The sequence below is a fragment of the Lissotriton vulgaris genome, chromosome 6, assembly GCF_964263255.1.
Source record: "Lissotriton vulgaris chromosome 6, aLisVul1.2, whole genome shotgun sequence".
Lineage (NCBI taxonomy): Eukaryota > Metazoa > Chordata > Amphibia > Caudata > Salamandridae > Lissotriton > Lissotriton vulgaris.
In genome coordinates, this window is record NC_141694.1 from 1,709,021,473 (window position 1) to 1,709,044,693 (window position 23,221).

The following is a 23,221-nucleotide window of genomic DNA, read 5'->3' on the forward strand; positions in this document are numbered from 1 at the left end:
CATTACAATTCTTGGTCCTCTCAGGAGGCATCCTTGACTGTCCACTGACAGTTCATCCTTTACCTTAAGGATGGTTTCCAGGGCATGCTTTGCTTCAGGAGTTCTCTGGTTTAGTGATGCTTGGAGTGTTCTCCAGCCGTTTTGTCGCATGGCGGTTATCACTAGCTGGAGAACTTCGTCACCGCGGGTCGCCTCTACGATCATGCCGATGCCCATGGGTAGTGGTCGTGACCGCTCGAGGATTATTCTCACGTACTCCTCCGTTTCTTCGGCATCTTCCTTTTCCTGGGTGGTTGCCGCTCTCAGATGCCTGGAGAGGTAGTCGGCCGGGTTGGTTGCACCGGGCTTAAACTCCAGTTTGTAATCATACTCTTGAAGTTGCAGGATCCACTTCTCGATTCTGGGTGGAGGTTTGGATACTGATCCTCTGAATAGGGGAGTAGAGGCTTATGGTCGGTGGAGACAGTGAACGGATGTCCATAGACGTACACATGGAAGTGCCTGCAGGCCCAGTGGATTGCGATGGCCTCCCTCTCAATCTGAGAATAGCGTTGTTAGGTTTCGGTTAACGACCGGCTTGCGTAGGCTATGGGCGCCCAGTCCTCACCACCTTGGCTCTGTGTTAGCACCGCTCCTAGTCCATACGGGCTGGCGTCCACAGCTATATTGGTTGCTTTGGCAGGGTCGAAGTAGGATAGGGTCGTGTTAGCTGACAGAGCCGCCTTGGAGTTCTGAAATGCTAGCTCCTGCTCTTCTCCCCACTGCCAGGGGGTGGTGGACTTGGTGAGCTCCCGTAGTGGTCTGGTGAGATTGGACAGGTCTGGGATGAACCGCCCGCAGAAATTCACCATCCCAAGGAAGCTCCGAACCTCCGATGTGTTGGTCGGCGCTGGGGCTGCTTGCACGTCTCTCACTTTTTCAGGGTCAGCGGCCACTCCCTTGTCGGAAAAGGTGTATCCGAAGAAGCTGATTTTGTTCCGTAGGAATTGACATTTTTCCCGATGCAGCGTAAGGCCTGACTCCTTAATCCTTTGTAATACGCTTCTGAGCCTCTGGTGATGTTCCTCCACGGTGTTAGCGTATATCAGCAGATCGTCGCTGACGTTTAGGACTCCTGTGAGCCCGCTCAGGACCTCCCGAATCGTATTTTGGAAGACTTCGGCGGCACTTGATATTCCGAAATTGAGTTGTCGATGGCGCCGGAGTCCTACATGAGTGGAGAAAGTGGTGATGTATCGGGAGTCCGGTTTTGAAGTGGGTAGTTGATGATACCCTGACCTTAGGTCCATTTTGGAGAACCACTTTGCTCCATTTAGCTCTCCCAGGATATCGTCTATTGTGGGTGTTAAGTGTCTCTCCCTCTTCACTGCTGCGTTGGGCAGGGGCATGTCGACATAGATGCGGACCTGCCTTGGCTATTTGGGTTTTCGCGCTACCACAATCGGCGACACCCATGGGGTGGGCCCGCTGACTTTCTCAATTATGCCCTGTTTTTCGAGGGTCTCCAGTTCTTGTTCCACCTTTTTCCTTAGGTGGAATGCTATTCGTCGATGCCGAAGGGCTACAGGCTGAATGGACCGGTCGATGTGTAGAGATACTTCTTTTCCACAGAGACATCCAATACCCTTGAAAACGTCTTCAAATTCTTCAAGGATCGTGTCCAGTTCTACTTCAAATACCGCCATAGCGAAGGATATCAGGTGGAGTTCTTCTGCTGTTTGGCCGCTGAGTAGCATCCCACTGCCTTCTTTGGTGACGTAGATTGTTGATGGTGTCTTCTTTTCTTGGTGCTGTATCTCCGTTTGGAAGCACCCAATTAGCGGTATTTGTGTCTTTTGTCCATAGGCAAAGACTCTGATCTTGGCTGCTTTCAGCGTCGGCTTGTCTCGCAGCTGGTTGTAGACGTTTGCCGCCATGAGTTCGATCGAGGCCCCTGTGTCGATCGTTGCTCTCACCTCTTGATGCTGTATCCTTATTCTGCACTTCGGGAGCCGCCGTTTTTTCCTCTGCGGCTGGTCTATGGCAAACACATAGTGCACCGGATAGCTGTTAGCGTCGTCGTCCACGTCTTCACTCTCTGGGTCCTCCCTTACGGCATGGGCGGCTTCAGGCTTTTGCTTGGAGGATCTGCACACTGATGCGAAATGGTTCATGTGCCCGCATGACCCGCATTTTCTCCCGCGCACTGGGCAGTCTTGTGCCCTGTGTGGCCCGCCCCCACAGTATCCGGCACAACATTGATTTGCTCGGCCACATGAACTTGCTCCGTCTTGATCGGTCTGTGGAGCGCTGCTTCCATATGCTATGCTCTCGCCTGGGATAACTCTTTAGAACGGCCTAGCTTTAAAATGTCCGCTAATGGTTTGCCATCCTCATGGAGGATCTTCGCCCTCAGGTTGGAGGAGTAACAGCCTTGAATAATCTGGCCGCGAATTTCTTCTTGCTCGTCGCGGAATCCGCATGTGCTCGCTATCTCTTTCAGACGACCATGGAATGCGTCGAGGGATTCTTCCGCTTCCTGTTGCGCCTGCCTGAAAATGAAACGCTCTTAATCCTTACTGGCCATTGGCTCAAAATGGGCATTGAGCGCATTGAGAAGCGTGACATAGGTATGATGGGGCAGTGAGATAAATAACGATGATGGATCAAGCCCTGATCTTTTGACTGGGTAAGAGTGGTCTGCTCAATTCAGACACTCTGTTCATCACCACCCCCTTTTCTGTATAGGTATGAGGGGTGGCTTCCACCAGGGTCTTATAGATCATTCTTATAGATCCGACGAATGTCCTTCCCACCAAGATGTAGGAGAAGCGCCCTGCGCCTTTCTCTCGCCGTACCTGCCCCCTCGAAGTAAAACTGCAACCTCTCAGTCCAGTCCTTCCACCTTGGGGCAAGGGATGCCGGTGCTCCGTCGACGACAAACGGTTCTATGGGTTGAATGGTCGCCATGGTGGAGAGAGAGCTGGCCACCCGATGTTGTGGGCACGCAGGGGTGGGCAAATACAGGCCTGGTGCTCCTCACTGTACGAGCTGCCAATCAGGTCGGCGGGGGATGCTGCTGTCAGCCACCGTCTGCGGGGCCTATGTGCTTGGCCTCAGGGGGAAGCACCCCCCCCGCTCCGACGTGGTTGCTGGAGATGATTAGGCCCAATGCGCGTGGGGCTGCACCAGTACCTTGTTCCACGAGTCTGGGCACCGTGGGGACTTCCTCCAGACAAGAGCTTGCCACTACGGGGTCCGCCTGCAAGGCTTCCCGGCACGCGCCACCACGTCCACGTGGGGTGAACAGCCTCTTTCCGCGTTGCTGCATGCGGGGCTTGCCCGGCTCAGGAGCACCGAGTGGTCGGCAGCAGAGCAGGTCAAAGAGTGCTCCGAGGCACTGCATGGGCTCGTCTAGCCCTCCTCGCCATTGTCGAGCCCTATTTGTGGTTGCGCAGTGCCGTGGCCGCTGCGCATAAATAACGGGACCCAGGACACGCTGTATGGTCTCCGCGTGGTCCGGACTCACTCCGTGACCACGCCTTCTTTATTTATACCTCGCGCGGGCGTGACCTATCACGGCCGCGCTAGCGCATGGCTGCATGCGCAACAACTAGACTGCAACTCTGCAGTCTCAAAACATTACAGTCATGAACGTGCAGACTTTTATATGATCCATCAACGTGCACATTATTTGAATCGCGAGGAAGTGCTGCAGAAAGGGAGAGACATCACGTCAGTGTATCTATGAGGAGGGGAGCATTGTACAGTAACACTATTCACAGTACTATAAACAAGCAATTATATGCAAAATACACGACGCCTTTTGAATCAGTAGCAGCAGCAAAATAATAATAATTAAAAAACGCACTAGTAGAGAGGGGTATGGGAGCAAAATGTAGTGAGTAGGGTTGAAGGTGGGTAGTTAAAAAGTAAATATGCCAAGTAGCAGAAACACTACATTAGAAAGAAAAAGCGGACATGCCAAGAAGGGTGCAGGCATAATAAGCTACCAATAAAGTAAAAAAAACTCTCCTGACATACTTAACTTTAGGAAAGGACTCAAAACCTGGCTATATACCTTATAACCTCTCTTCAAGTACTAGAGACTCCACTTCTCTCTGTTGCTCTGGGTTGAGCAGCTAAGCGCCTAGACGCCCTCGGGTAGTAGTGTGCTATATAAATAAATAAATACATAATATGATGAAAACAGGTGAGATTGACAAGAAAGACAACCAACGGTAAGCAATGGGCTGCCCCAAAGCCCAATGTAATTATTGCTATTGTCCACAATAGGTATTTGATAACCAACAGCTAAAAGCTGCCTGGAGGCAAGTCTTAAATATTATGTTAGCGATTATAAAAAAAAATCAACTTTTTTTTAACGCTACCGTTGAACAAAGTATGCATTTAAAAAAAAAAAAATATATATATATATATAAATATATATTTTTTTTTTGCGTAAGACCTTTATTAACACAACGCAGCTTACACAGCATGAGCCTACAACCCTGGGGCCGGCTCGCCACGTTAGTATGATCATCAAGCAAATTTTAAACGTGTCTCCAAGAACAGCACAGTATTTCAATTTGAGCCCCCCCATATACCTCCCTTATGGCTCTCAGCCGACAAATGATATGAGTCTCACATTTTATCATTTTATAGATAAGGAAAACAGAAGAACAACTTGCCCCAACTAAGACCAAACAGTACCATCCCTCACATCCTAAACTTCAATAGTGATAGTTATTCCAGTTCTCCCCAATAGTCTACCGCCTCCAGGCATCACTCAGCGCATCAGATCCCAGACATGCCCGAATGGGACTATAGCTATTCTATTCTTCCTCACTGTCCTGCAGTGAGGTGAGGTAATCCGTCAAGAAACACCAAATGTCCTTCGGCCTGGACTTCATTGGCAGTTGCCCCTCATAAGTTTGCAGGTTGTCACGACAAGTGGACATGTCATGCAGCCAAGTTTTCTTCGTCGGCACCTTGCGACTGTGCCAACATTGCGCCACCTGTCTTTTTGCTAATAGTAAAGCAATCGCACAAAACCTGCGCTTCAAAGCCCTAAATTGGGGCACTATGCCTAGTAAACAGATCTGTGGTGTGCACTGCACCTCCTCCCCCATTATTACAGTTAGTGTGGCAGTGACCTCCCCCCAGTACTTCTCCACCTTAGCGCAGTTCCAGGCTAGATGTGCAAAATCCGCACCCTCCCTGTTACACCTCTTGCACCTGTCCTCCTCTTGTAAACCGAACCGAAGCAGCTTGGACGGTGTATAGTAAATTTAAAATGGATAATTCTTAAATTGCCGTTGGGCGTCAGTATCTGTGTTAAAGCACAGGTGGCGCCCCATTCCTCATCTGTCAGCGGAACATCTAAAAGTGCATCCCACCGCCCCTTCGCCTTCCGCGCACGTCCCGCTAGTTCTGATTGTGCCGCAGTGTATAGCCTGGATACTAAGTGTGAGAGGTCATTAGTGGTTATCAGTAATTGCAGTGGTGCAAGGGATTCTGGCTCTGTGGGGAATGTCGGGTAGTGTTCCCTCAATGCCCTAGTCAGTCTGTAATATGTAAAACGAAACATGGGAGTCTGATTCTGAATGTAGGACAACTGGGCTGTTCCCATGAACGTGCCTTCCTTAAATACATCCCCCAGCTTGTCAATACCCGCCCTGCTCAGCAGTGACATACCGATCTTCTCCCCAGTGACGGACAATGCCTGATGGTGGTGTAATGGCATGGCCGGTGCGTACAGCGGAGTTTTGTGAGCAAGCTGCCCTAGCTTGTGCCATGCTTTGACCGTGGTGTCTACAGTATTAATATCATTGGCATGTAAAGGTGGCCGTGTATGCGAGACGATAGCTGAGAGAGGCACAGGATACGCATCCCCCTCCTCTTTGGCCGCATGTGTGAGGTACGGGACCGAGTGGTACCAATATGCCGCATATTGCGCCTGCGTGCAGAGGTAGTAGAGGAGAAAGTCAGGCACACTGAACCCCCCTTGTGCAAAGGGAAGCGTGAGGGTCTGCAAATCGATACGAGCCTGTTTGCCCGCCCATATCAAGGTCCGCACCAGGGAGTTTATTCGGCGGAACATAGCTTGTGGCGGCGTGATTGGAATGTTATTAAACATGTATAACAGTTTGGGCAGCACGTTCATTTTGACGATAGCTATTCAGTCGGCTAGCGACAGCGGCAGGTGAATCCAGCGTTGAATTTTGTCCTCAAGCCTGGAAAGTGCCACCCCATAGTTCGCACGCAGGACCACCTCCGGGTCCCTGTGGTACATGACCCCCAGATAGCGAACCGACTCTTGTTGCCACTCCAGCGGGAAATCCACTGCAAAGGGCAGCGTGGTGTCAGTGAGGGGTATTATAGAGGATTTAGCCCAGTTAATTACCAGCCCTGAATGCCCACCGAATCTGATGTATTCCCTGAGAAGCGGGTTAAGATGGGTCTCAGGGTCACGGACATACAGTAGCATATCGTCCGCATAGAGCGATATGTGAAGTGGCCTGGCCACAAATTGCAATGCAGACTCCTTATAATTTTGTCGCACTATGCAGGCCAGCGGCTCCAGTGCTAGCGCGAACAATAGAGGCGAGAGCGGGCAGCCCTGCCTCGTGCCCCGTTCAATGCCAAATTGCTCCGAAACATAGCCATTGATTCTGATCCTGGCACGCGGTTGTGTATAAAGCAATGAGACCCATTGCACAAACCGCTTAGGGAACCCCATTCTATTTAGGACGGTGATCATGTAGCGCCATTCAATGGAATCGAATGCCTTCGCGGCGTCAAGCATAACCGCCACCGCCTTGACCGAAGGCTGAAGGTAATGCGAGAGTGCAAACAGGGACCTAGTGTTATGTGAGGTGGACCTAGTGGGCACAAACCCAGATTGATCCGGAAGGACCAGACGGGTCATCAAGGGGGACAAGCGACCTGCTATGAGTTTTGCAAGGATTTTCGAATCGACGTTGATCAGGGATAGTGGTCTGTAGGAATCGCACTCCTCTGGATCTTTGGATGGCTTTAGTAAAGCAATGATCATGGCCTCCCGCAATGTGGGGGGAAGCACCGACTTCTCAAAGGAGGTGCCATACATGTCCACTAAATAAGGAGCGATAATGTCCGCAAATTGCTTATAGAATTCAGAAGTGTACCCGTCAGGGCCCGGTGCCTTGCCATTTGGTAGAGAACTTATCACCTCGGTCACCTCCTCAACAGTGACGGGTCTAGCCAAGTACTCCCTGTGCGCATCCGATAGCCAGCCAATCGCCACGTCATGTAAGTATTCATACGTGTCTTCTGCTGGTGCTGTGGGCTGTGACCGATACAGTGAGCCAAAGGAGTCTACAAAGCATTTCAATATATCTGTAGCATGTGTGTGCGTTACACCCTCCCTAGATTTCACTCTAAGTATCGTTGTTGGACCCCGGCCCTCACAAATTTTCCGAGCCAGTACAGCCCCTGGCCTCCCCCCCTCGCCGAAGGTTCTAGCCACCTGTTTACGATCCAAGTACTTTATTTCGGATTCCAGGAAATCCGCGTGTTCAGTATTCAATTCGCGCAACCGGGGTAGGAGGGAAACATCCTGAGTATCCACATACTGCGACTCCAAGTCCCTCATCTGTTGTTCGCAGCGGCGGAGTTGGACTCTGATATCTTTGAGGGCTCCTATGGTGGTGCTAATACAGACCCCTCTAATCGTGGCTTTGAATGCCTCCCAGAGGAGGCATGGATCGTCAGTTGTCTGTGCATTGATGTGAAAGTACTCCTTTATCGCTTTTTTAATGGTGTCTACGTACACTATGTCTGAGAGGGCCCGGGAATTAAAACGCCACTGGAAGGGAGGGGGTGTATAACGAGGAATTTCCAAATGCAACATGACCGGACTGTGATCTGATAATGTGCGGGGCAAAACCTGCAGCTGACGAACCCACACAGCCAGTCCTTCGGAACCTAGCCAGTAATCCAACCTGGACCAGCTATTGTGTGCCGCTGTTATGTGCGTGGCCCCCGGCGTTCCAGGATGCTGTAGCCTCCAGAGATCCGCCAAAGCCAGGTCTTTCATCATGTGACAAACCATTTGCCGCGACTGTTTATGTTGTTCTAGGGAGTTAGAAGAGCGATCCAGCCCATCCTGCAGTGTCATGTTCCAGTCACCCCCACACAATATGTTAGTGCTATTATGTTTTTGCAAGTGGTCCCAAACTTCTCGGAAGAAGTCCAGAGCGTCAGTGTTCGGCCCATATACTTTAAAGAACGTCACCCGTTGTCCTCTCAATGTACCAGTCACTAACACGTACCTACCAGCGGGATCTTGTGTAACGTGTTGAGCTTCAAAGTTGACTCCACGCTTTATTAAAATGACCACCCCACGGGAATAGGAAGAATAGGAGGCTTTGTATATCGCCTCCGCCCACCTCGACCCCAATTGTGCATGCGTGTGCGGTGCAAGATGTGATTCCTGCAGAAATGCTACATCTACGTTCCACCGGATAAGGCTAGCAAAGACCTGTCTGACTTTCCGGGGCTTCGAGAAACCCCGAATGTTCCATGTAAGAACGTTCAGGCCCCTCCTGTTGGAATCTCTAGAACCCATTGACGTCAATTAATGCATCACCTGACATACGTATACAGTCCCACGTTGCAAAAGTTATCCAATCAGGCACAACATAAAGCACAAGCATGGCAATGGCAGGCAAACCCAGTGAGGAAACAAAAAAGATAGACATATGAATACAGTTGGTCTTTTTGAACCTGTAAACAGCCCCCTATCCCTCAACCCACCCACTCCAGCAACCCCAACCTGCCGAAGCCAATACCATTCAGAGCACCATTCCCACAAACATACAACCAGAAACACAGTACCCATTCTCAGAACTCTTGGTGGATAATACCCTCATGGAGGTCCGCCAGGGGCACAAAACTTCACCCGATGGACGGGTGTGGGCGACACTCTACAAACTTTATAAATGCGTGGTCCAAATGCCCATTAACCGCTGTCCCCTCCACTCTCCAAGCACATAGCAACTTTGCTTAAATATAATCAGTGACCTGCCCCCGCCCTCAACAGCAGTGGTTGGCGCAACCCACATCACTCCAAGCGTTCAGATCGCCCCATACATCGAGTGCATGACCATAATATTAACGATAGGTGAGGCATGTAGAAGCGGGTGTAGAACTGCCCGGCGCCATTCCACCAGGCTGGCTATCGCACATTGCAAAATGTATTCGCGGCCGCTGCACCCCAGTATACACAGTTAGGTGGCGCCCCAGCTGCCACAGCGGGAAGAACCATACTAATCCGCAACGTGGCAGAAAATGCGCCAGGTAGGCCCCATAGCATGAGCTACAACAACGCAATGGGGGGCATGGCAACATGGGGCAGCCATATGCTATCGTCACAGTGCAATAATAGAGGTGTGCAGCAGTCCCCGCTGTTCCAATAGCCGCCAACAACACAGTTACACAGTTGGTGTAGTCCTGGCGCCATTGTCTACGTCTAGGAGTTCAGCACCAGACGGGCCTGTCCAGTGTAGCCATCTGTGGCCATGTAAACACGCTAACCAGGTAACAGCACAACCCCACTCACCGCTGTCCGACGGGGAATCACCGCAGTGGTCTCAGTCCGAGTCACCTTGTCGATCGTTTTGCGAGCCCGCTCTCGATTCACGCTGCACCTTTTTAACAAAGTCTTGGGCTGCCTTGGGCGTTGGTAATACTATTGCCTTCTCTTTCCATACCACCCGGAGACGAGCTGGGTATAACATGGAGTACACAGTGTTCAGGTCCCGCAGTTTTGCTTTCACAGAGGTGTACTCCTTACGAGCTTGCTGGACCGCGACCGTGTGTTCAGGGTAGAACTCCAGGGAGTTGCCTTGATGTTGTATTTTCCCCTTCTCACGAGCGAGCCGAAGGATCGTGTCCCTGTCTCGGTAATTGAGGATCCGCGCCACAATCGGCCTGGGTGTGGCACCGGGTGGCGGTTTTGGGGCTAACGATCTGTGGGCTCGTTCCACTATGAAGATTGGTGATAAGGCCTCCACGCCGAAGAGGTCCTTGCACAAATTTTCAACATAGGTCTCCATCCGCCCCGTGTTTGTCGTCTCCGGCAGGCCAGTAATCCGTACGTTATTGCGCCTCGAGCGCGCTTCCAAATCCTCCTCCTTTGCTCTGATGACTTCCAGGAGTCGTTCCATGCCCGCACATTTGGAGGTGGAGGCCCTCGCTTCATCCTCAACAGCAGAAATTCTTGTTTCGGCCTCATCCAGACGCTCTCCATGCTTCTCCTGTCTAGCGGCCATGCTGTCCATCCTGCAGGTCAGGTTATCCAGCTTACCGTTAATATCTTGCAGGTTCGATTGGATCGCCAGTAGGATTTTCTCAATGTTGCTGTTGGCTGTAGGCTCGGTGGCGCCGCCATCCTCCACCACCTCCTCCGTGGACTTCGCCGCCCTCCTGTTTTCAAAGGAGATTTTTGGCTGCTGCTTGTCCGGTTTCCCCATGGTGGCGTTCAGGGACGTCGCCTTCCTGATAGCGGGCCCACTCGCCCTCGTGACTCTCGCCACCGTCTCCGTGATGTGCCGCTCAGGGTGTATAGGAGGTCGCACCTATGCCCCCCCTTCGACCGGGAGGACAGGGCCACAATCAACCCCCAGCTGGTCTTGTGGATATGGGACAGCGTCCCGCTCACGTCTGCAGCAGCGAGGTGTAATGCGGTGAATTCCGCGTCGCAGCGAGGAATGCGCTGAGTCACGCCGTCCCCTCGTTCTCCACCCTGTCCGGCAAGTCGCGTGAGGTCGGCGGCCCCCCCGCCTAATTGTGAACGCTGGTATCAACTGGCACCTACTTAGAGCGGGCAGCAAGTGCTGTAATTCTGGCAGGTAGCAGATATCGACGTGTAATCACCGGTCATAGAGCTCAGGCTGACCTGATTTGCGCTGATCGGAGTTGGCGTGACGGTGTATTCACTCCGGTGACAGCCGCCGCCATCTTGTCAGGCACTCAATGCTGGGACATAGCAGAAGTATCCGGCGGCGGGGGCCAGTACAGCTACGCTCACAGGTCCAAGAAGCAGTCACCAACCTCTGGAGCAACGATGCGGGATCCGCAGGCTGACCCCACTGCGACGACTCCACTGTTATCAGGAGTTCTCCAGCTGCCGTCCGCCATCTTGTCAGGCGATCGATCTCGCCGCCTCAGAGACACGGCAAAAAGAGATCAAACACCGGGCGGCGGTCCGCGTTTGTTACAGCGGCAGATGCAGCATATCTTCCCACACCCGTGGGTGGTCTTGGAGAGTGGGTAGTGGGGGTCACGGCGGCATTAGCTTAAAGCGTGGACGGTCGCCCGGCGGAGCTGCAGCTCAAGCAGCCATTCCGCTGTGCGCCCCCTAGCGCCTCCTGCATTTAAAATATTTAACAGCCTCACAGATGAGCACAATTAGAAACATAGGTGCTAGTCTCAAGTGTGTGTGTGTGTGTGTGTGTGTGTGATGTACAATGTAACGAGTAACTTTGTAGTTGAAACTGACATCCAGTGGTATTGAACTGCTTGAATGGAAAAGGTCCTTTCGTGTTGCTGTTCCTTTAGCTTGATGGGTGATTGGGTATCCGTGCGTCCGCTGTGTAGAGCCATACACCTTCATCCGTAAAGATAAAGACATTTCAAGGACTCGTCCATCATCCTTGGAGCATTACGTGAATTACTAAGTTGTTCTACTTGCTAGTTTTTTCAAAGCACTTATTGACATTTTAAAATAAACTCTGCTCAGCCTCTGTCAGAATGGCCCCAAATATGTTATTGGCAAGAGTAAAGTTTTTCAACACACATATTCCCGTTAAGTATGGTGTCCATAAATCTATAGAAGAAGCCTTCAAAGGCCCCTTTTTTGCTCTTTTTGATTGTATCCCGTATTCTGTCGTGTTCTTCTGTTGAGGTATTTTCAGCTCAAAGGGCATTGATGATCATGCAGTCAGGTGCAAGGCAGCGTCCATGGCTTTCAAACACCCCATCCTTCTCAACAGTATCTCAAGAGAATCCACTTTTTTAAAAAACATTGTGCATTGGACTTCAACTGGACTCTGCCTTCCCAGGCATTTCTCTTCCTATGCATACTCCAATGTCTTTATCAGCGGAGAAGAAGGTTGAATGATTCTGGGGCTACAGGAACTGGATACCAAAATATAGAAGAGTAATTGAGTGGGTTGCTTCAGTTTCATCGGTGGACAGAACCCCACCTCTACTTTCAGCTGGAGGTACATGTGCTTATCCAAGGTGTCTGCTGCCTTTTTTCAAGTCGATATTTCTCAAAAAATTAAGGTGCAGTAATCGGGTATCCGGGTTATAAAAACTTCCACTCTTTCACATTTTGGGGCCTGTTTTAAATAATCCACCAGAAGCTAAAAAAAACACTGGGCTTCACACCACTCAAAGAAGCCACAGGACGTTCCAGTAACCAGCAGAACACATGCAGCCATACAGAAATACAACGGCAACACCGACCCACATACCAGAGACATTCAGGCCAGCCACTATGCAACCCATATGATGATGAGACATGGCAAGACTCCCACACATAGGAAGCACCACTCTGCATGCCTGCCTCCACTCCACACACTTGAGAATGAATGCTGCTGAGCACACCTGTGCAATGCACAGAGACAATCAACAGAGCACACTCACTCCAAGAGACAAAAACGAGTTTTGTGGTAACCCCCCCACCCCCCATGGCTGGCATGCCAGCGGCCATCACCAACATCGTCAAGATAGAGCCCAGTCCTTGCATGTGGAACACTGAAAAATCTGGACCCCCAACTAGACACCGCAAGCATCAAAGAAGCACGGAGTTGCCCACTTGACAGTGTGGAGAAGTGTGGCTCAATGGTTAGAGCAGGCAGATCTCGATGCAGAGCTCTGGCCAGGGACCAGGGTTCGATTCCTGCCACGGCGGGTCTCGGGCTCATTAATTCCCCTGACCGGATATTTTCGCCTAAGTGCCTATTCTGATCATGGGTCCCACGCTGCAACTCTGGGCAATAGCTTGCTTAGTCTCCTCAACGGCCCCCACGAACGCGAGGGATGCCTGGTCTGCACCATGGGGGTGCCCAGGAGTGGACACTTCACAGGGAAAGCCAGGAAGGGTTACCTTGCAGTATTCGTACAAGCGCCGGGAAACCCACTGCGGGTAGCTGTGCGCTATACAAGTACAAAAACATTTACATTTACAACATTACAGCCAACAACTCTGCCCTGCCCTCACAGCACAACCACCCATTCAATGAAAGGACCGTAGCGCACTGAGGCCCATCTGACACATGGCTCCCAGTCCAACGGCTTGAGAATGAACCTCTCTCTCCAAATCGATCAGGGCCAAGTACCTTGTTCGTTGTTCTCCTAGTGACTTTCAGGCACAGCATGAACAACAGCACAGTCCGTCTGATGTTATTATGAGCCCTTCAGGACATGTTTTCTACGATGGAACAGGCATGCTTTCCTTTGCCTATCAGAAGACACCTCAGCAAATCCACAAGCACAGACCTGCACCAGTCCCGTTAGCCTTACAATGCAACATAAAGTGATAAACATTCACTCGCCCCGTGATTTCACCAGGAGAACTGTACAATGTGAACTATGTGCAAAAGCTCCTCACTTGATAGAGGTTCATTTTTCTCTTCTGTTAAATGGCATTGATTCAGAACTAATGACTATTGCGGATCCGCAGTTTCAGCATTACCTCGAATGTGATCAGGGCTCGAGTCGGGGGATCAGGTGGGGGGACAACACGCGGGTGGACGGCGTCCCCCCACTCTTTTCACAGGGTGGACGCCGTCCCCCCTGCCAAGAAGCTGGGCCCCACAGAAATATGCTGAACGTGTCCCGGTGTAATTTTCAGACACCGGGACACGTTCCGCACGTGACGTGAGGTCATTTGCATATTGTCAGTCCCCACCACTTATTTTTATAGGACTTTTGTCCTGAATGTGATACATCCCAGCTGCTGCTGGTAGGCCTCCACGTCCAAGCACAGGGCCTCCATTTTGCTCACCAACATGCTCACTGTCACCCGCCCCCCCCTGCAGTGAGACAACTGCTCAAATTCCATACTGAATCCCCTGTGCCAAGCTGCACTGGCTCCATCCATGTCCAGCGCAGCTGATAAACGTACCCAGCAGAGGTGGAATCCTTTAACAAAAGCCTCCCAAAGTCCCCAATCAGAGTGGCACTGAATCGATCAGTGCGACAGCACCAATCACAACATACTTGTCCCTCTCCGCATCAGCACATGGGAACTCAGAAACGCAGCTAACCCTCCACGGCAAGAACCACGCATGTCAAACTCCGTGAAGGCCGAGCCTGTCACGAGGAGAGACTAAGACAGGGTGAGGCAAAATGCACCTCTGGTATGATGGCGCCGGCAAACTCCGCAAAGCTGCGACTGGAGGAGTTTGTGGTGAACTCTGCACCCCAAGTGGAGCATGGAGTGGAAAAACTCTGTCAACTCCGCCGTCGGAGCAGAACCACCACACCCAGCCTTAGTGGCAGCGGCGGCTGCTCTTAGGAAGCAGTGGAGGGTGTTAAAAATACATTTAAAAAGTCACTTACCTACCAGCGGCCACCTCTCCTCCATCCTCTCTTGCCTCTTCCTGGCTTCTTTGCGAACAGAAAGCACCCAGGCTTCCCTAAGCCAATCACAACGCTGCAGCGTTCATGCACACTTGGGAAGTTGCACCCCCCCCCCCCCCCCTCATCCCCCCCTGCTCTGCCAAGCCCAGCCCCATCAAACAGCCTCAGCACATAAAAATAAAATGATAATAACAACACGTTATAATTTTATTTTAGACTCTTTTGCAGTGCTAAGAGGCAGTGGGGCGACGCTCTTCCCCTTTGGCGGAGGAACTGCCCCTGCCTAATGAACACCCTCTTCTCTATTAGGGTTTGATATAGTCCTTTCTGACCACTGGTAGTTTTATTGACATAGATAGATATATTTCTTTTGCACAATTAATTACCCCCATAAATTACTAGGGTCTTGGACTATTTTGTGATAGCTTTGTGGGAGCATGACCATTAATGGGGTGTGGGTCATATACCCATGGGATTGAGTACAGTCCCAGCATTCAGCCTGAAAAAGTGTATGAACTTGCGTCTTCTGGACATATTTCTGACAGTAGGAAGGGCTACCCCTCCAAAACACTGTTTTCCAACCCCATAGCAAGGCATACACGCCATCACTCAGCTTGCAGACATTAAGCGTTCTTCAAGGGTTTGTTTGTTAACATGCATGCTCTGAATATGGAGCAATGTACATTGTTCCCTAATTCTCATTTGCACGTGGCACTGGAAGCAAACCTCTTGAGAATGCATGGAACATGGATCACTGCCCCCGCATACCACATTACGGGCAAAGATGGTCTTGTTTTGTAATTCAAAGGCATACCCATTGGCAGGAAAGAGGCATTGTTTGTCCCTTTGCATGTCAGCTACAGCTTCATTGTTGGTGCCGCTAATGTCTTAATCCTGCCTTGAATTCTGGTTGTAGGCCTTACATTTCTAATAAGTACAGGTTATATAATGTACGCTTTATCCCACCTTTCCCTGAGATCTAATGTTGAGAACAATATTTTGTTTAGTTTTTCACACATCCTCCTTCCTTTACCTGACAATACAAATTTCTTCCTCAGTCTTACAGAGTGTGACACATTTAGCCTCATAGCAATGAATATTTGGGAATATATCCTTTGGTTAAGGACCACTTGGGCAATAATTGTGTTGTCGATGACAATAGATTTCAGCTAATAGACCCCACAGTGTTTTTATTATATTAATTTGAATTTATTTTATTTTATATAACGCCTGAATCGACCTCCGGAGGGGTATCTCTGCGCTTTAGATGGACAGCATGGATGTAGTGCAACTACAGCTGAATCAGACACAGAAAAGAGTTGTCTTGAGCAGCTTCCTAAATTGCAAATGATCAGGGCATTGTCTCAAGAGCAGGGGGAGCTTGTTCCAATATCGAGGACCTAGATGAGAAAGGGCCCTTCCCCCTAATCTGGCCTTCCTAACTCGGGGAACCACAAGAAGATGTTTGAAGCCCAAGCGGAGGGATCTGGAAGGTTGTTACGGTGTAAATTTCTCCAAAAGATAGGTGGAACCAAGATTAAACCATGCCTTATGGATGGTACAGCAAACTTTGAATCTTACCCGTTGGGGAATAGGAAGCCAAAGAAGTTGCAAGCGAAGAGCGTGTGAGGCAGTCCTAGGGGGGACATTGATGACCAATCGTGCCGCCGTGTACTGAACTACCTGCAGTCTGCTGAGCGAGGCCTTATTGGCGAAGATCAGCAGACCGTTGCAGTAATCCAGACGGCTTAATACAAGTGCCTGAGTCCAAGTCTTCCGAGTTGAGTCGGAAAGCAGAAGAAAGACTCGGCGGAGTAGGCCCAGTGTATGGAAACAGGAGCCAGCTGTCTGAGCAGCATGCTCCTTCGGATTAAGGGCTTGATCCAGACGGATGCCTAGGTTCTTAACAGTAGTTTTGGGAGCAGGAGGGGCACCCAAATCGACCGGCCACCATTCAGTCGTCCATAGTAAAGGGGCCTCGCCAAAAAGCAGAATTCCTGTTTTCCCACCATTGCACTGGAGGAAATTACTCTTCATCCAATGTGAGATAGCTATCATACCAGGGGAGAAGGCCGACTGTGTACAGATGGAGTGAGTTTGTCAAATGGAAAGAGCAGCTGTGTATCATCTGCGTAGGATATGGGGTGAACCCATACGTCCTCCGGAGATTGGCCAAGGGTGCAACATAGATATTAAACAATGTGGGGCTCAAACATGACCTTGGACAATTTCATAGGTGCCGAACGATACAGGCCAGGGCTCGAAAATTCCACTCGACCGCTAGCATAGTAGAGCTAAATTTAACAATGCCGAGCTGTTTTAAGGTCCTACTCTCCCTTTCTGGTGAGTAGGAAAACAAACCAACTTTTTTTCCTCTGTCTGTGAAAACGGAACAAATGTGACAAGATAACAAGATTTAAAGGCCTGTTTATTGCACACAAAGTTAATGAGCAATAAAGATGCCTTTAAATCTTGTTATCTTGTCACATTTGCTCCGCTTTCAGAGACGGAGGGCAAGTAGGTTGCAGTTAGGTCGAGGACATTTTTTAAGATACTAGTCCTGCAGGACTAGTACAATTTTGGGGATTTTTCGAGCCCTGCAGGCCTAAATTGACAGTCTGGGAGCGAGAAAATAGAAATCTCGTCATCCACTGCAAAGCAGAGTTTTTTAGTCCATTCTCCTATAATCTTCTGAGCAATATCTGATGTTAGACCGCGTTGAACGCAGCAAATAGGTCCATCAGCATATCGTAGAATGGCCCTTATCTAGGGTGATCCCGATGTTATGTGACACCTAGTAGAGCTGATTCGGTGCTGTATTTGGGGCTAAAGCATTACTTTATTAATTTCATACTTCATATAGACCTTTTGCACACCCCAGGGATTGAGGCCTAACTCCAGGTTGATTTAGGCACTCTTTCCGTTGAGGTGATTCCAAGAAATTGTTTGCGGTCATTATCTTCTAGGTAATATTATCCAATCATATGTGTACAATTTCTTTAATTTCATGCTCCTTTTATGATCAACTTTTTCCTTTTGCTTGTGTTAAGAAATATATTATTCCCTTTTCCCATCTTTAGTGCTGAGAATCTTGGTACACCATTGATTCCAGTTGCAGACATTTGTGCCCGGGGGAGGGCGGTGGGGCTTCTCATCTTTCCTTTTTCAGGTTTTAGTACCAGATCTGCTTCCTTTGTCCTTGATGTTGAAATAGTGAAGTACTTCATTCAGTTTCCTTGTCCTTGGCAGCTGACAAATATGGCCTTTCAAATTGAACAGTTGAAAGAAGCAGCTATTGGCTGCTCCTCTGTGCAGAGGGACCCAAAATCTACCAAAGCTCTAAGACTTCAAAATGTCTGCTCTTCATGATTTTCTATTAGGGCTTCAAAGGTTAACATGAGAAGGTGGCAGAAGAAGAGGAGTAGGGGTGTCTCCGTTTAAAACATCAAAACGTTCAACAAGAAATGTTAATGAAAAGTCTCAATTTTTGTTACATATATTTGAGGTAAATAGTGCTGATGCTAAATAATCAATCAATGTCCACGTTTGATTTCATTGAAAATTAAAATGATAGTTCTGTTTGTCCTTAGACACATCTGGCGGGAAAGCTGATATCAAATACTATTGCTTTGTTCACAAAAGTGCCATCAAATGCTCATTTTCAAGATGACTAGGGTGGTATCAATGCTGTTTCTAGATGTATAAAGTTGTTCATAAATGTAAGCATATGCTTGTGGATGTATTTAAAGAAAGACCAGGGCAGGTCCAACAATTGTCTATACAGTGATGTGTTGAGAATGCCTTTATTTTATCCTAATTTGTAGAAGTAGATTCAACCATATCTTTTAACAAGGTGGGTTTATTTGTTATTCAAGGGATGGTGTCACTGTTCTTCACAGGATTGCTTGCAGTGATGAAGTATGCATTAGCAGAAGCAGGTATAGAGAATTTAAAGACCTTGTCTCACTACAAAAATAGGAGTGGCATTTGGCTAGTGCTGAGGAACACGTGGAAGTAAGTTGAGATACAAGGATATTTTGGTTTCATTTGGGTGGGAATGAGGGGCATTGCAACTGTCTCCAAATTAGCTGAAACATTGCTGTCCAATGTTTCGACAAGTGGCTGATTTGTAAAAAAGGGGAAGATGGCTTTGAGAGTAGACACGGTTTCAATAACTGTGGAAAGTCACTGGTTCAGTAGTGACAAAGGTCTGTCGATAAAGTGTTCCAGAGGCACGGGGTTATGAATCTAAATTACTATCCCCCTCTAGATGCAAACAGTAAAACGGGTTGCTGTAGAGGACTTGGATTTACGGTTCTTGCAAAAAAAAGTTTGTATGTCAGATTTAGTGGACTCTTTTTAGGTCTTGCCAATGCAGCGCGCTTGCGCTGAATAGGAAAAAGACCTTAAGCCATGGCTTTGGTTTTTGTCCCAAAAACGTGCACGCATTCCATTGCCTTCAATGGCAACACGTGCACGGTTGGCGATTCCCTTGCGGGAGCGAGCTTGACACCATATGTTTGTAATTAACTTACAAACACAACGTGCCCCTGGCTTGCTCCCGCAAGGCAACGGCTTCAGCCGCATTCCCCTCACCCTCCCACTTTTAGCACGAGGCGCGGATGATTTTTAAAATGAAATAGGTCTCTCATTTATAAAGTGAGACCTATTTCGGCTGGGTTCTCCGTGTTAATTTGTTGTCTCCCTCATCTCTGCATTCAGCACCTGTCATGTGACCTCTTACAGAGCTACTGAGGATATGATGAAAACCGGTTTGGATTTTTGTATTCCCCGCCGAAGAGAATGTAATTCATGCCACTGGAAAAAATATGAAATATCGGAAGCATATGCAATAATACTTCTTATTTTGGCTCTTCGTTCTTGTTAACAGTGTCTGGCTGCACAAAGAAACTTTCTGATAAAAGCCACTATCACTGCTGCTCAGCCCTGCAGGAGGAGACTGATCCCTTTACCGCACGTCCAATCAGCTAGCTGCTTCATTGCCATGTATGAGGCTGTGCGAGATCAATGGCGCACATATCCATCCCCTAAATGCAGACGCCGAGCTGAAGAGGTGGGTAGGCCGCTGGTTAGCAGCAGTCTTTTCCAGGTACCCGGCGGATGACACAAGAGGCTGAGGCAGCTGCTGAACGAACAGAATCACGAATAGTCTACAGTTAAAAGGCAAACATTTTCTGTTTGGACGAACTTCAGATATTTTTGTTTGCTTGAAGGAGTTTTGTTTCTTTTCAGCAATCCTTGGAACCCACAAATGCTGCTTAGATCATACAAGCCCGTTGTTTATTTAGATCGCCAGGGGGCGTGTACCTGGTTTGTTTTTTAAAGCACACAGAGATTTATTATTAAGATAAAACTGAAAACATTCACAATGTATGCAATCTTTTCATCTCGCTTTCTGATTTTCGAATGCCCCTTAGCAATCCGTTGCATGTAAGCTGTGGCTACATATATGATAAAGCAAAAACAAAACATATCAACACTTTATTTTAAGGCACCTAAGGAACAAAGCGAATCCAACCCCTTCTCAATAGGAAATGCCCTATGCGGATTTCTGCAAGAGTCAGTAAATGTGGCAGCGAGTGACGTAACGAAAAATGGTGTCTACCCCGATGATGTGATGAGAGGCGCCTGACTCTCCCGTACCTCGCAGCACAGCTATTTATAGGCATTGAGCTGAATGGGGTCCCCATGAAGGTTTGGGCATCCTCTGAAGGGTTAAGTGACCCCCTTCACCGCAAGGACCGTTGTTAGTCCCCCGGTAGCAGGCTGAGTAGAATTACAGCTAGATTACAACTAGTATACAGTTTAAATAACATGTTCTCTTCTATTTTGTGACATCACCTGAACTTAGCAAATATATATCATTGTATTGCAGAAAACGGAGTGCCCTTTTGGGCACCTTATTGAAGGAAGGGAGCAGAGCCATTTTACTGGAATAGATAACAAGCGCTCCTCTATGTAGTTACTTGGACGAACAAAGGTTTTTTTAGGTCACGCCTGGGCAGCGCCTGCGCTGCTCTGCGAGGCATGCTGTATTCGAGTATGGACTTGAAGCTCCGCCCACTCTCTGCCTTCGTATTTTCATTGGCTTGTGTCATTATCTTTCGTAAATGCTGGCTTCCTATTCATTATTAGACCTGTTAGTCCCGCTTTAGTACCGCCTTGTCTGCATTTGTAACCTCCCATGAGGACTTGCCCTTTTGCTTCCGTTGTTACAGGGAATGCCTTTTTTAGTCTGTAAGCTCTATTTTCTCTAATGAGTTTCTCCTACTGCAGGCACGATATCCTTTCCTGCACCATGCAGTGCGCCATGTGCGCTTTCACTTTCCAAGCAGCCCGGGACAATGGCAGCCACTTCTCTGAAATGAAATAGGTCTACCATGTACAAGAGTTTGAGCTATTGGCATTGTAAATGATAATGCCTTTTATTTATGTGTTCATTATCAAAACAGATACATAAAAGGCATTGTCATTTAAAATGCCAATAACTTAAACTCTTGCAAATGCGAGACCTATTGCATTGGAAATGCTTGTTCTTTCTTGGCAAAGGAATTTCTGCATAATCCACGATACTTGAATTGGATATTGGTTTTGAAAAGGTGCTCATTAAGTTGTCAGTAGGAGGGCAAAATATAGTCCATGCTTTTGTGATCTGCACAAATATACTCTGTTTTCTCCTCGTAGTTAGGTGTTAAAGTCAGTTTCTCTGAAGAATAAGGAGAGGGTGTTGCACTTCTTCTTTAGGTTTGTTTCGTACATTCAAATATCTTTTAGTGTTTTCATTTTACCAAGGAAATTTAGGGTGTTGTAAAATGACCAATAGTGCAATTATAAGGCAAGTGATAGTAGAAAACTGGGGAGTGAATTATTATTAACTATTTAAAAAAAATTCTGTATTTTGATTCCTGTACTAATTGTTTGATTTTGCTTTAATGTTTGTGAAATATATTTGTTGGATACAAAGACATAACGATATCTGTGCTGTTACATCATACTACAGGGAAGACCTACATGTGTGTGTGTGTGTATGTATGTATGTATGTATATATATATATATATATATATATATATATATATATATAATATTAGCTTAATGTTATGTGACAGATACTTGAATTTTCATATTTACACCTACTTTTACAATATATACTGGAGGCTGGATTACTTGCGTATGTATTTATCGAATACCGGAGTAAAGCATTTGAATACATTGGCACTAATTACAAATAATGCACATTTATGTGCAGGGATACCATGAGGCCATGAATAATGTTTCCGGGCAGTGTCGCCTTACATAAATCTGGCTAATACAAATTAATCCCCACTGATTGTGGATTAACTGTGTGGACCTGTTCTTTTTCCAGGTGAAATGCCTTACGGAATTCACAATTTCATCTTGATAAATGCTCCCACTTGACTTCCTTTTCTAAGCGAGTGCAGGCCTACCTGATTAGTTGTCATTGAGAAGAGCACTATACCCCAGTGGCTCAATTGGGGATACTGCTCTGCACCACTTGTAATATGCCCATTTCTCTCATTTTGTATTTTTAATGTAGATTAATCTATTGAAATCTTGTTTACATTAGTGATGGTGTGTAACCCAGCAGCTTGCTCTTCCACGACTAATATTTAGATGGTGGTGTTCTTGTTGTGCGTAAAAATATTTAAATTTGTTCTTACTTGATAAATATAATATTCTTGTCTGCATTTCAGTTCATAAGTCAATGTTCCCTTAAGGTATATTGTTGATGAGTACATTTGAATATCCCATTCAACTCTTCTTGAGTTTCACAGTTTTCTTTCATTGGATAATAAGGTGTCATGAAGTAAAAGCAATTTCTGTGGAAGGCATTGAGTAAAGATCAAAGTCCTCTTCCTAATTTGTTTATAGGTGACACAGGAAGCGGAATAAGAAGCTGGATCAAGCAGCTTTTAGATGAAGATTTTTCTTTCCAGCATATAAAAGTTATTTTTCCTACTGCTCCTGAAAGGTATCATACATTTATGTTTACTTTGATAATTCAATTCCGTTTGTTTAAAATGAACTTTTGTTAATCTGTTGTGTATGTATATACTTTTTGTTAGACCAAAAGCTAGTCCAGAAATAAAAATATTTTCATTATAAAAAAATTCGAGCCCCTATCCAGTGCCATCAGTGAGAAATGCCATTTTCACTAATTAGCATGCTTAATACCAAGTTAAATACCTTATTCCCAACATAAAATACACGTGTACACATCACAACTTTAGTTATCTAAAAACTAACATCAGTACTCTGTTCATTCTTTTTCGTAAACTATTTCCAATTGTTTCATTTAAAGCAAAAAAACCATGACTATATGATTCATTTGACCCCCTTGGGTAGGTTACGCCCACTGTCCGAGTGCCAGGCCTGCACAAATACTGATCAGGCTTAAAATAGCATCTTCAGTATGTTGATGATCTTCTGGTAAAACCTGTGATCCAGTTTCTTCTGTTTTTAGGATCACAATATTATAGCCCATTGAACCATGTTAATTATAGCCACCTTCCTGTGACCACCTTCAAAGCGACATGTCCGAGCCACACACACGTTCTTCCAGGG

At 47.6% G+C, this 23,221-nt stretch overlaps 1 protein-coding gene across 1 annotated transcript in view; it reads left to right on the forward strand.

The window, feature by feature from the left end:
• Positions 1–23,221, forward strand: part of LYPLAL1 (lysophospholipase like 1) — a 196,756-nt gene that overhangs the window by 12,202 nt on the left and 161,333 nt on the right. The window contains exon 2 of the mRNA XM_086927911.1: positions 22,529–22,628. Coding sequence (XP_086784037.1) covers positions 22,529–22,628 — 100 coding nt within the window. The remainder of the gene's footprint in view (positions 1–22,528; positions 22,629–23,221) is intronic.